Source organism: Chanos chanos, chromosome 12, assembly GCF_902362185.1.
Source record: "Chanos chanos chromosome 12, fChaCha1.1, whole genome shotgun sequence".
In the NCBI taxonomy this organism is placed as follows: Eukaryota; Metazoa; Chordata; class Actinopteri; order Gonorynchiformes; family Chanidae; genus Chanos; species Chanos chanos.
Window position 1 is genome coordinate 20,906,557 of NC_044506.1, and position 11,287 is coordinate 20,917,843.

At 43.6% G+C, this 11,287-nt stretch overlaps 1 protein-coding gene across 1 annotated transcript; it reads left to right on the forward strand.

Moving 5' to 3' along the window:
• Positions 1 to 1,107: 1,107 nt before the first annotated feature.
• Positions 1,108 to 9,666, forward strand: ndufv1 (NADH:ubiquinone oxidoreductase core subunit V1). Its single transcript, XM_030788966.1, has 11 exons — positions 1,108 to 1,170; positions 2,324 to 2,512; positions 2,623 to 2,705; positions 4,704 to 4,874; positions 5,077 to 5,260; positions 5,567 to 5,756; positions 6,047 to 6,259; positions 6,491 to 6,657; positions 7,730 to 7,811; positions 8,074 to 8,219; positions 9,093 to 9,666. The coding sequence occupies exons 2-11, from the start codon at positions 2,333 to 2,335 to the stop codon at positions 9,168 to 9,170; spliced, it is 1,494 nt and encodes a 497-aa protein (XP_030644826.1). The 5' UTR covers positions 1,108 to 1,170; positions 2,324 to 2,332; the 3' UTR covers positions 9,171 to 9,666.
• The last annotated feature ends 1,621 nt before the right edge of the window (positions 9,667 to 11,287 follow it).

Sequence of the window (11,287 nt, forward strand, 5' to 3'; positions counted from 1 at the left end):
TCTCCCGATGCAGACAATTTATCTATGCACAACCTCTTAAGCAAATTAATGGAAATGTTCTTACAGATACATCTTCCTGATGCTACGCTAGGGCACATCATCAGTGATGTTACCTGGGGTCGTCAGGTGTTTTGGGTCTTTCGAACATCATACACACTCACCCAGGTGACCTGACCGGGGTTGATCAGACCCCAGCCCATGCCCTAGCAGCAATCCACGAATCTTCCTTGTATGATATTCTGGTAGAAACAAGAGCTTTTAACTTGGAGGACTGAGTCTGCTAAAAAAATAATTAAATAATAATAAATTAGACATGAATACTCAAATTTACCATATTCACATTAATTTTTGTAATGTTACATTTATTGATTTTGATTTATTGATTTAATCCAAAGCCACTTCCATGTCTGCTGCATGAGCGTCACTAGTAAGTCAAATATTAGACCAGATGTAAATGCAATGTGGAATGAAAATATTCCTGCATTTTGTTTCTGGTTACTGTTTTATTTGTCCTTTTATTGTTGTCGTTGGTGGTGGTGGTATGTTTGTTAGCACACTCGGTTCTCCACACATTACAGTCCTGCGGAACTGGCCTGGTCTGAAGCGAACTAATATTTCGTCCCAGAAAATTGACTAGAACTTAATGTAATACGCCAAAACATGCATTTATGTGTAAAAGCTACCTTGAATGAATCTGTGTAGTTTAATGTGTACCCTTTTTAAATCGTGAAGAAGTTTGTGTTAAGCGTAGGCTGTGCCTATAAGAAAGACCACACAGGGTATTCATCCACCTCAAAGATAAAGAATTCCAACTATTTGTTCGACGGTTTAAATAAATTAATCTTTATTCTAATGACGAATCAAACAGTTCAGTTAAGTACGACACATCGAAAATTTGGTCTCAAAAATCTTTCGACGAGAACACATGCCATTACTGATGAAATTCCCTTTGTGTTATTACCATACGAATGACACATATTATCTAACGAAGGGCTGCACGTCAGATTATCTAATGTAGGGTGCAGTGAGGTAGGAGGTACTCCGTGGGAGCTTTTATAACCGAAGCCATATAGCGCTGCGCAACAACACAGAGCGAGCTTTCACACTGAATGTTTCCGGGTCGTTCTCTATAGCTCTTCCGTTCCGCATTTTGTAACCAGAGATTTGAAGGTAAGAAAATCGCTGGGTGTGCATCATGAAAAATATTTCGATTTTCAACCTTTTGTTTATTATTGTTTGTTTAAAAATAAAGATTGAGCCGATGCAACGTCCAAAATGCAGTATCGTGCAGTGTTACCGTGAAAGTTTTTAATCTGAATTAACCGAATGTCAGCTAAGTGTACATGGAGGTCATAGCAATACGTGTTCGCTTTCGCTGGTTTTAAGTTGGCGAATTCGGTCAAGAGAAGCGATATTACTTTGTCAATCGAACTTTTTTGACGATTTTATAATTTGTCTAATGTTATGATAATCTCTTCGTTGTCGTTGTAATTATGCGTTAGGCTATGAGTTACAAAGAGCATTTGATAGCTTTGCATAACCACTACAGCTGTGTTTTGCAACAAAGTTGGCTAACGTAACCACAGTGTTTATTTGGTAGAACAAAAGCTAAGCTTGATGTGTTGCGCCCTCGTTTCTCATTTCGTTTACCTTATTCTCTATTGAAAGAACATACATGTTAATAAACGTTCAGTTAAAACGTATATATCACGTATATCAGTCTGTGCAACTGATAGTAAGACCCAGTTGGACATGCCACTGTACGAGGGCTTTTGAAAATCACCCCCGACATTTTCAGACAGCTAGTCAGGCTGTTTGTGCACCTCAGATTACATGAGCATCTGTCCATATTACACTTGTCGGGTTGTTGACAGAATTTTGGTATTCGCAGTTGCTCAGTAATATTGGTTGATAGTCAGTTTTATTTAAAATATTCCTTGATGCTGTCGGACCTAAGTTTTGCAGAAAAAATATAGACATCCGAAGGCTTCTCCTCTTACTCAACTCCAAGGGTTGTTATCAAACAGGGTGTCACATGACTGTAGAGCGCGCATCACCTTCAAATGCAGTGCAGACTCTGGATGCTGAAAAGAACCGTGTCCTGGTTTTACGTCCTTGAAATATTTTGTTCAAATGAACTGTATTACACGTTCTGAAACTGAATAGATAGCCCTCTCTGTGTTTTGTTATCACTTTACGATTAGCGGTAATAACTGTATAGCTGCATTTTATAGAAACAAAGACAAGCACGCGATATAATACTTGTACATTATGATATATCTGCGAATAGTTTATTCTATTTCGTCTTTGTTACTGATTTCAGTTGAAAAGTATGCTATCCTGTCTTGGGTGCCCTATGCTGAGCCGGGTGTTGAGCACAGGGGCCGCGCGAGTTCCAGCGGCAGCTGCCGCTGGAGTCACTCGTGCGACTCCTCCTACCACTCCCGTTACCACCACCAGTCCTGCTACCACGATGGCCCTCACACGATATAACAGCACTGCCACACAACAGGTAGGATCAAAGCGTTTTTTTTGTCTTAGTTAGTTGTTCATCTCCTCAGTTTTTTTTATTGCTGAATCCTTGTGTGAATGTTGTAATATGGTGTATGTTATGTTAACCAGGACAAACCAAAAAAGACCAAATTTGGGCCTCTAGCCGACCAAGATAGGATTTTCACCAACCTTTATGGACGACATGATTGGAGGTGAGGTTATGCAGTTGTTGCTCGTTGTTATGGCAGTAGAAATGGCTTAACTCACTTATCTGAACATCTGTGAATGGTTGTAAATATGCTGAATGAGTGACTTCATTGTTAAAAATGTTGTTTTTACTGTGTGATGTGAGGGAATGCAAATTGGTTACGTTTACAGGTGTATTTGTAGGGAACTGTTGATAAGAGTAATAGCACATGTATTTGTATGGCAGTGTTTGGCACAATGACCGCAGTTCAGGACATATCGTGAACTGAACAGTTTTCTAACTGGGAAAGGGTTAACACAATGCATAACACTACATCCCAGTGGTTATATGTTATTTATATGAAGAGTTCCATGTGATGAAATTAGGGCTGCCCGAGTACCTTTTTTTTGGGCTCCGGAGTTTCAGTAGTAAGCAACAGTGAATATTTGAAGGGGGGGTGTTTAAGGGTGACCTGAGCACGACTTGAGAAGGACTCAGCCAGACGTTTCTCCATTCTCGTCTGAGATGGACAGCATAGCGCGGCAACACGTGTCTTGCGGTTGAATTAAAGGCATTGATTTTGAAGGATTCTGTTATTCTGTTACAACCAGTACATCTTGTCTACCTCTCCCCTGTAACGACTTCATTTAAACGGTTCTGTTATCACGCGTTTGGCATTGGGTCCTCTCTTTCACGGCCAGAGTGAACTGAAGTGTGCCGTTCAATGCTGTGAGTGAGAGGGATGTCAGGAGATATCTCGTAAAACTTCCAATAATAACCCAGTCTCCGATAAACGCAGGTGTCTCACAATCACCGGTATCCGCGACCCTTTCAGTGAATTAAACGCCTGCCTCAAATAAACACTGGGGAGGATTATGCCGGTATTTATTTTTTGTGACTATAATACGACAGAGCAGTGGATTAAAATGCTTACTGTAGTCCTGTTTATTTTTTGCGGCTAAAAAGGCAGCACAGTGTTTTTTCAGGCTATGAAGAGGAAAGCGGATGTGTTTTTTAAAAAAACAAAAAACAAGGTAATGTTTTAGTGAATTAAATTTGCCTTATGCCTGTTCATCTGTTCACGACTTTTCAACATAATTAAACATAAACATAACATAAAGTTAAACATAAATGATCTAAACAAGCGGTCTTTCGGATCGTGGTCGCCTGAATTTACGGTGATACTGCTGTTTAGACAGTGCTTTCCCATCATAGGCTGTGATGACCGTATTTCACTGAGTGAGTCCCGCTTGAGTTGCCTCCATAGGCTGTGATGACCGTGTTTCACTGCGATGACCGTGTTTAACCGCTTGAGTTGCCTCCATAGGCTGAGATGACCGTGTTTAACCGCTTGAGTTGCCTCCATAGGCTGAGATGACCGTGTTTAACCGCTTGAGTTGCCTCCATAGGCTGCGATGACCGTGTTTAACCGCTTGAGTTGCCTCATAAGAGCGCTGTGCCGTATAACGTTTGTTACACAGGCTATTTGGGGGGAAAAAAACGTTGTGAATTTTCCTGGTCAGTTCAGCTTCCAATAAATTGGAAAAGCCTGATGGCTTCAGCTGAAATAAAAGCAGGTCCTTTATTATCACTGAGTCTCCTGTAAACGCCGGTAAAGTCGAGTAATTAAAGTAAATAAACGCGTCTGCGTTTATTGGAAGTGTTACGGTATTTCCACATTTGAACAGTGCAATTAAAAAGTATAAGTATAGTACAGTAATGTGCTGACAAAATGTGTTTTGCAGTTCGCCAGTATTGATAGCCCACATTTAGTACAAAAAACCCACCAAAAAGCAAAAAACCGAATATCAGAATCCCAAACATTGTGCCAACAAAACCACGGTACCCGCTGTGGTCTCAAACGTCAGATTGTTCTTACAGCTGTAAATCAGGACCTGCTCATTCCAGCTCTTATGAAGTTGAAATGGTCTAAGTACCATCATAGTCAGGATAGTTGTGTTGTATGCCTGCTATGTTGCGTTACTGGTTTATGAGGATACTGATTTTACCATATCCCTCCCAGGCTGAAGGGGGCGCTGAGCCGTGGAGATTGGTACAAAACCAAGGAGATGTTGCTGAAGGGAGCGGACTGGATCCTCAATGAGATCAAGGTCTCGGGTCTGCGTGGCAGAGGAGGTGCCGGCTTTCCCACAGGCATGAAGTGGAGTTTCATGAACAAACCCAGTGACGGCAGGTTTGTGATCCCAGTCAATCTCCGTGGCAACCACAGAGCAGAACAGTGTTCTCAGAATGTCGTTCAGTTCCTTACCCCACAGACCATGTTCAAAAGAGCAAAGAAAGAGCTCTGAGTTTCTCTCTCTCTCTCTTTCTCTCTCTCTGTCTCTCTCTCTCTGTCTCTCTCTCTTTCTCTCTCTCTGTCTCTCTCTCGCTCTCAGGCCAAAGTACCTGGTGGTGAACGCAGACGAGGGAGAGCCTGGGACCTGTAAGGACAGAGAGATCATGCGTAACGACCCTCATAAGCTGGTGGAGGGTTGCCTGGTTGCTGGCAGAGCTATGGGGGCCCGTGCCGCCTACATTTACATTCGCGGGGAGTTCTACAACGAGTCCTCCAATCTGCAGGTGTGTGAACGTGAAAACACTCAACAGGCAGGACAGAGAAACCACCATTCATGAAATAAAGCATAAACATGGGGTGATAAGGGGAGCGGGAGCACTTTAAATACCATGTTGTAAATGAGGCACCAGGGTCCCAAAGTCTTGTCCCGTAGCACTAAAAAAAAGTCCTGCTGTGTTTCTGTCGTCTCCTCGTAACTTTCTTTTTGGGCTTCTGAAGAAAGCTTGTCGTAACGGGTAGACCGTTAAACCCAGGTGTTTTGTGATCTGACGATTCACCGTTACCCGACTCACCTCCCTCTCCGTGTCCAGGTGGCCATTAATGAGGCCTACGCGGCAGGGCTCATCGGGAAGGATGCCTGCGGCTCTGGTTACGACTTCGACGTGTTCGTGATGCGCGGGGCGGGAGCCTACATCTGTGGCGAGGAGACGGCCCTCATCGAGTCCATCGAGGGCAAACAGGGCAAGCCCCGCCTGAAGCCTCCCTTCCCTGCTGACGTGGGTGAGTGTGAGGGCGACGGAGACGCGGGGGGGGGGGGTGCTTCTTTACAGTCCGCATGAGTCTGTAGGTTGCCATGGTTACTAGACCAGAGGAGTACTGACAGCAGTTCCGTAAACACGTGATCAAAGAAATGACATTCAGTAAAAATCGTACGTCTGGAAATGAAGTTCGCTCAATTTAGGAAATGATTAATAACGGCTAAAATGCTCAGTCTTTCTGTGTTAAATGAAATTCTCTGTTAAGGTCAGGTGATTGCATCTGTACAAACACGTTCCTTTGACTGTCATCAGGTGTCTTCGGTTGCCCGACGACAGTTGCTAACGTGGAGACGGTGGCCGTGGCGCCGACCATCTGCCGTCGTGGCGGAACGTGGTTTGTAGGATTTGGCAGAGAGAGGAATTCTGGGACAAAGCTCTTCAATATCTCGGGCCATGTTAACCACCCCTGCACAGTTGAGGAGGAGATGTCCATTCCCCTGAAGGAGCTCATAGAGAAACATGCAGGTACGCTGCGTGTCCACAAGCACCTGGGCAGACCTCATACACCTCAACACCAGTTAGATCTTTTTTTTCTGTCTTACCACGAAAATGAATGAATAAATAGGAAAGGAAAGGATTTTTTCATTGTTTCTGTAATGGAGCATAATTTATGCTTGCTAAATATGTGGCCCTGTAGTGTCGGAACTCTGCCTAGCAGCTGTGACCAAGCAGCCTAATACCTTTTCTGTCCTGTAGGGGGCGTCCGTGGTGGCTGGGACAACCTTCTGTGTGTGATCCCCGGTGGCTCGTCCACTCCACTCATTCCCAGACCAGTGTGTGAAGAGGTTCTGATGGACTTTGACGGACTCATCCAGGCACAGACGGGCCTGGGCACGGCCGCGGTCATAGTGATGGACAAATCAGTAAGTCTTCACTTCGCCCGTAACCACCTTTTACACGTTCCCTTTCTCTGAGACGGGATATTTCAACGAATTAAGGACAGATCTAAAGACTTGGCTCTTCTCGTGTGTCTCACTGAAAACTCTGATGAGCTCAGACTGGTGGTGGGAATGGTGGGAGAGTTCTGCAGAGTTACTGATTCCAGACCTGTCGGAGGCTGTGAGAAGCAGAGCAGAGTTTATTTACACTTGCAGGAGTTACATTTCAAAGACAAACAACTCCACTCCAAAATGCACGCAGTGTCATTTTACGCCTCAAACAACCTCCCTTCAGTTTATCCGTATGTGGCACGTCAAAGCCCTCTCTTATTCCTGATTGGCTGATTCCAGGCCTGACCTGACCGTGAAACGAGTCAATGACTGCAGATGTTACCACAACAGAGTCATTAATGTTAAGAGTCACCCTGAGGTCTCTGAGTCTCCTGCTCCTCATATGTCTGACAGTGATAGCGTTTCTCCTCACACACACTTCATCCACACAGACACTGACAACGTAAACTTGGGGTCCCATGAAAATGTAGTAATTGAAATGAATGATTACAGTGAGTCAGTCAGTTTTTACAATTAACGTTGAATGCCATGATAATGATCACAGATTTGTAATATATTTCTGAGCACAGATAAAACCAATTAACTTGTAAACAGATACAATGTTTCCTATCTATTCAGAGAATGATTAAAAGGATAGGAATGGATTCACTAATTTCTCTGTAACAGTTCAGAATCTAAATCCTCAGATGGCAAATGAAAACAGGTTTAGAGTTGATCCAGTGCGAGTTTGCACTGAATGAAAACAGGTTTGGAGTTGAATCGGTGTGTGTTTCTACCGAATGAGAACTGGTTTAGAGTTGATCCAGAGTGTCAAACTAATAAATTGTATACTAGATGTGAAAAAACAAAGGTGACCCACTTTATATATCAGTCATGAAGGGAAACAGTGAAGTTTTCTCCTTGAGTATAAAAACAGTTTGTTTATGAAGAGACGGCCAGAAACAGATAAATGTGTCTTGATAACAGAAGTCCTATCCTTTGACAGACGGATGTAATCAGAGCGATTGCCCGCCTAATTGAGTTCTACAAACATGAGAGCTGTGGCCAGTGCACCCCCTGCAGGGAGGGTAAGGAACTGCATAACACAACCACATTTTCCTGATGAGGTTTCTTATCACAAATCTAAATCATTTTGACACGAGGCAAAGAGAGAGAGAGCGGAAACCTCCTCCGATATCATCTTCTGCAGTGGTGGTTTGATGTTTCAGTAAAGGCGTGAATGTCGGCTGTGGTCGAGAATCGTTATGTAACCTTCACATCATGAAACGTTCTGTGAGGGGGAGGGGTTTGTGTAAGTCTCGTTCTCATTGGTCGTACGCTTACATCTAGGCGTGGATTGGATGAACAAGATGATGTGGCGTTTTGTGAAGGGCGACGCGCGGGAGGCCGAGATCGATATGATCTGGGAAATCAGCAAACAGATCGAGGGTCACACCATCTGCGCACTGGGTGACGGAGCGGCGTGGCCCGTCCAGGTAACGTAGCACCTGAGAAACATCTACGGCCACACCTGAGAAACTGTCCTGGTCGCAGATGTTTTTGTTACGAGTGATGTGTTATGCATGGTGTCAAGTGTAATGTGAGTGTGTGTGTGTGTTTTGTGAGGTCTGCAGTTCTTATCTGTTGTCACACTTAAAACTTCAGCTATTTCTGTTTAGAATGATAAACCTAAGCGTGTAGGAAAACATTCAGCCAAGCCATTAGATCAAAATCTTTGTTTCTGCAAACGCTGAGAGAGTCCAGATAGACTAGTTTTCCCGCTTCTGATTCTGCAGATCCAGATTGAGTCTAATGAATGGTTTACAGTAGCTCCTCAGTTTGAAAGGCCTCTTTAACTCTCCACACAATGGGGATGTCTCAGTACCTCGTCAGCTGCCTTTCTATTCACTGCCTATACAGGCCTCTCTCTGGGTCAGCAGCGTTCTGACTGAAATCAAACCTCACAAGACTTAACATCAAGCCTTATAAGGCTTCTTATAGCACTGCAGTTAGATAGTGATTACATCACGGATTATTCCTGCCCCCTGCACGTGACCAGTGTTTACTCATCTCAGTCGTCAACACTGAATCCCCTTCATTCTAATGATAGCGAATAGCCAATGATCCAAGACTACCCTGGGTGGCTGGGAAGGTGCGCTATAGATACTCAGCTAAATCACTTTTGGTTTTGGTTTTGACCAATGGCGCATTTGATGACTTAATATGCTCTTTGTGTAAGCAGCTCACTGGGCGTTGAGATGTTCCAAATATGTCTTTCAGTCACATGTACTGCTGTTAAGAATAATATTTTTGATTATGAATTATGGAAAAGTGACCTCTCCTTTTTTTTTTTTTTTGTCCTCCTCCAGGGACTGATCCGTCATTTCCGCCCCATCATGGAGAGCCGGATCGCGGACTTCCAGCAGCAGCAACAGGCCCGAGCTTAAACCTCCTCGTCTCCTGAAAACTCCCCCCCCACCCCTCCACCCCCACCTTCCACCCTCCATTAATCTTATTTAAGCGAATCGTGCTTTGTCTCTCACTCAATGTGAACTCTGAACTGTTTGCATCCACCTTATGTTGCCTGCATATGTCCACAAATGGCCAATCTATTCCCATGTACCTTAAATTAGACTAGCCGTACCTGTGGTACCTTACAGCATTCATACTCACGGTTTTGGCAAAGTCCCTCATCTTTTTGGCCTGGGGACACTGGGGAGATAGCAATGCTGCTGGAGACAGTGGGACTACATCAGTTGGAGTATATTAAAATGAGTGTTTATGATAGACATACAACACAGACACTGTTAAAACCAGCGGCCTGATGTACTATGGTCGAATTATTAAAAAAGCAATTGACAAATATTTTTGTTCTGTTAGTAGTATGTGATCATTCATGTCTGTCGAGACCATATTTCTTGAAATAAAGCACATATGATTGTGCGATGGTCTTCCTGTAATATCTGTCCGTGTCCACCCGGTCAAAGCTGCATGTAAGGTCAGTTGTTCACGTTTTTGTTTGAATTGAACTGAAGTATGTCAGTGTCCTTCAGAGGAAGCCGCCGCAGTGAAAGACTGACATACACTGTGCATTTACAGACAGTACATGAATATTACATGAACAGTGATTAGTACATGAACTATGACACTGTCACCAGTAACCATGGGAACCGCATCTGCGGACCTTGATACATATTCTACAAATGTCTGGAACTCAACTGGGGGGACAAGAACTTCAGTCATTTTCCAGTAGTTTTGATGTTGCTGGTGGCAAGCCCTTGAATCTCTGATGAGTGCTAAGACATCTGATGACAGAGACTGGTTTACATTCTTTTCATGCTTAATCAAATCATTCAGTGACATCTCATCAGGGGTGGAAGTGAAAGTAGAAGTACTCTTGCTAAAAAAAAAAAAAAGAGGTACTCTAGAGTTAGACTGACCGCTGTTTTTGGAAGTTCGTGAATGAGTGACTATTTTACTCTAGTGTTTTTCGGGAGGGTGCTGTTTTTTTTAAGCAAGAGTACTTCTACTTTTTCCACCCCTGCAACTCATGCCACTGTGGACAGGGAGATTGTCATTATGGGATGTTGACCATTGTCATCGGTTTAAAAATGCTTCACCACAGGATCTAACTGATCACTGATCAGAATGGCTCTTTGTTTATGCTGGTGATTCGCTTTGCCCTCTGGGCGGTCTGACTGGACTTAAACTGTACCAGGATACAGTGATTATAACCTCATAACAGATCCATCAGGCCCTTTCACATGGGGGAACGAGCACTCGGGTCTATTTGGCTAGTCTTAGCATGTACCACACATTCATCCCTGGACTCGATGTTGGATTGGTTTGCGGATTGATCATGTGGCCTCATGACTCTTTTCCACTGCTCGGTACACTCCAGGGTTTTTTGCAGTACCTTGGTCTCGAATGCTTATTTTTAGGTGTAGGGAGAGGTTTATGCATCACACAGTTTCCCTCTCTGTATGAGTTTCTTGTCAAACTGAAGTGCCAAGTAATTCTCAGAGACTGATAACTGTCATCAGTTGATTCAGAGTGGCTTGTCTATTTTTTTTCTTGTATGTTGAACTAACACACAGAAGACATGGTAGAGGAGACTTTCCTCAGTTCTATGTAAGCACCAGCACTGTAATTTAAGACCACACAGCAAACTGAATCTTCATCACTGAATCTCTAGCCAAATGTTCCTTCAACAATCATTCCTCATTCAGAATCACGAGAATCTCTTCCCCCAGTCAAGACGGCCAAACAACTGACGACAGGACCCTGCGCATTAAGGGATGGCAATTGTGTTATTTACTGGGGAACCACACCTGGCTGGGTGCAGTTAACCCAAGTGTTCGTTCTAGCAGGTGTTACGGTGAACCACGATAAGTACACAGAAGGTAAGGCCCGAATAAAGCATAAAGTCACATACAATCACTCGATATAGTTGAGAACGCCGATAGACGAGTACTGCTGGTATGGATAAAGGTGTTGGTATGGCCTACCCTTAGCCAAACGTTATTAACCGGTATCATGCATATGGTTGTTTAGGTGTTCAGTT

What these genes read in the sequence shown, in the direction of transcription:
- ndufv1 (XM_030788966.1), top strand. Translation starts at nt 2,333, where the DNA reads ATGCTATCCTGTCTTGGGTGCCCTATGCTGAGCCGGGTGTTGAGCACA. An exon ending in ACGAGTCCTCCAATCTGCAG is followed by an intron (nt 5,261 to 5,566) that starts GTGTGTGAACGT and finishes CTCCGTGTCCAG; the next exon opens with GTGGCCATTAATGAGGCCTA. An exon ending in TCATAGTGATGGACAAATCA is followed by an intron (nt 6,658 to 7,729) that starts GTAAGTCTTCAC and finishes ATCCTTTGACAG; the next exon opens with ACGGATGTAATCAGAGCGAT.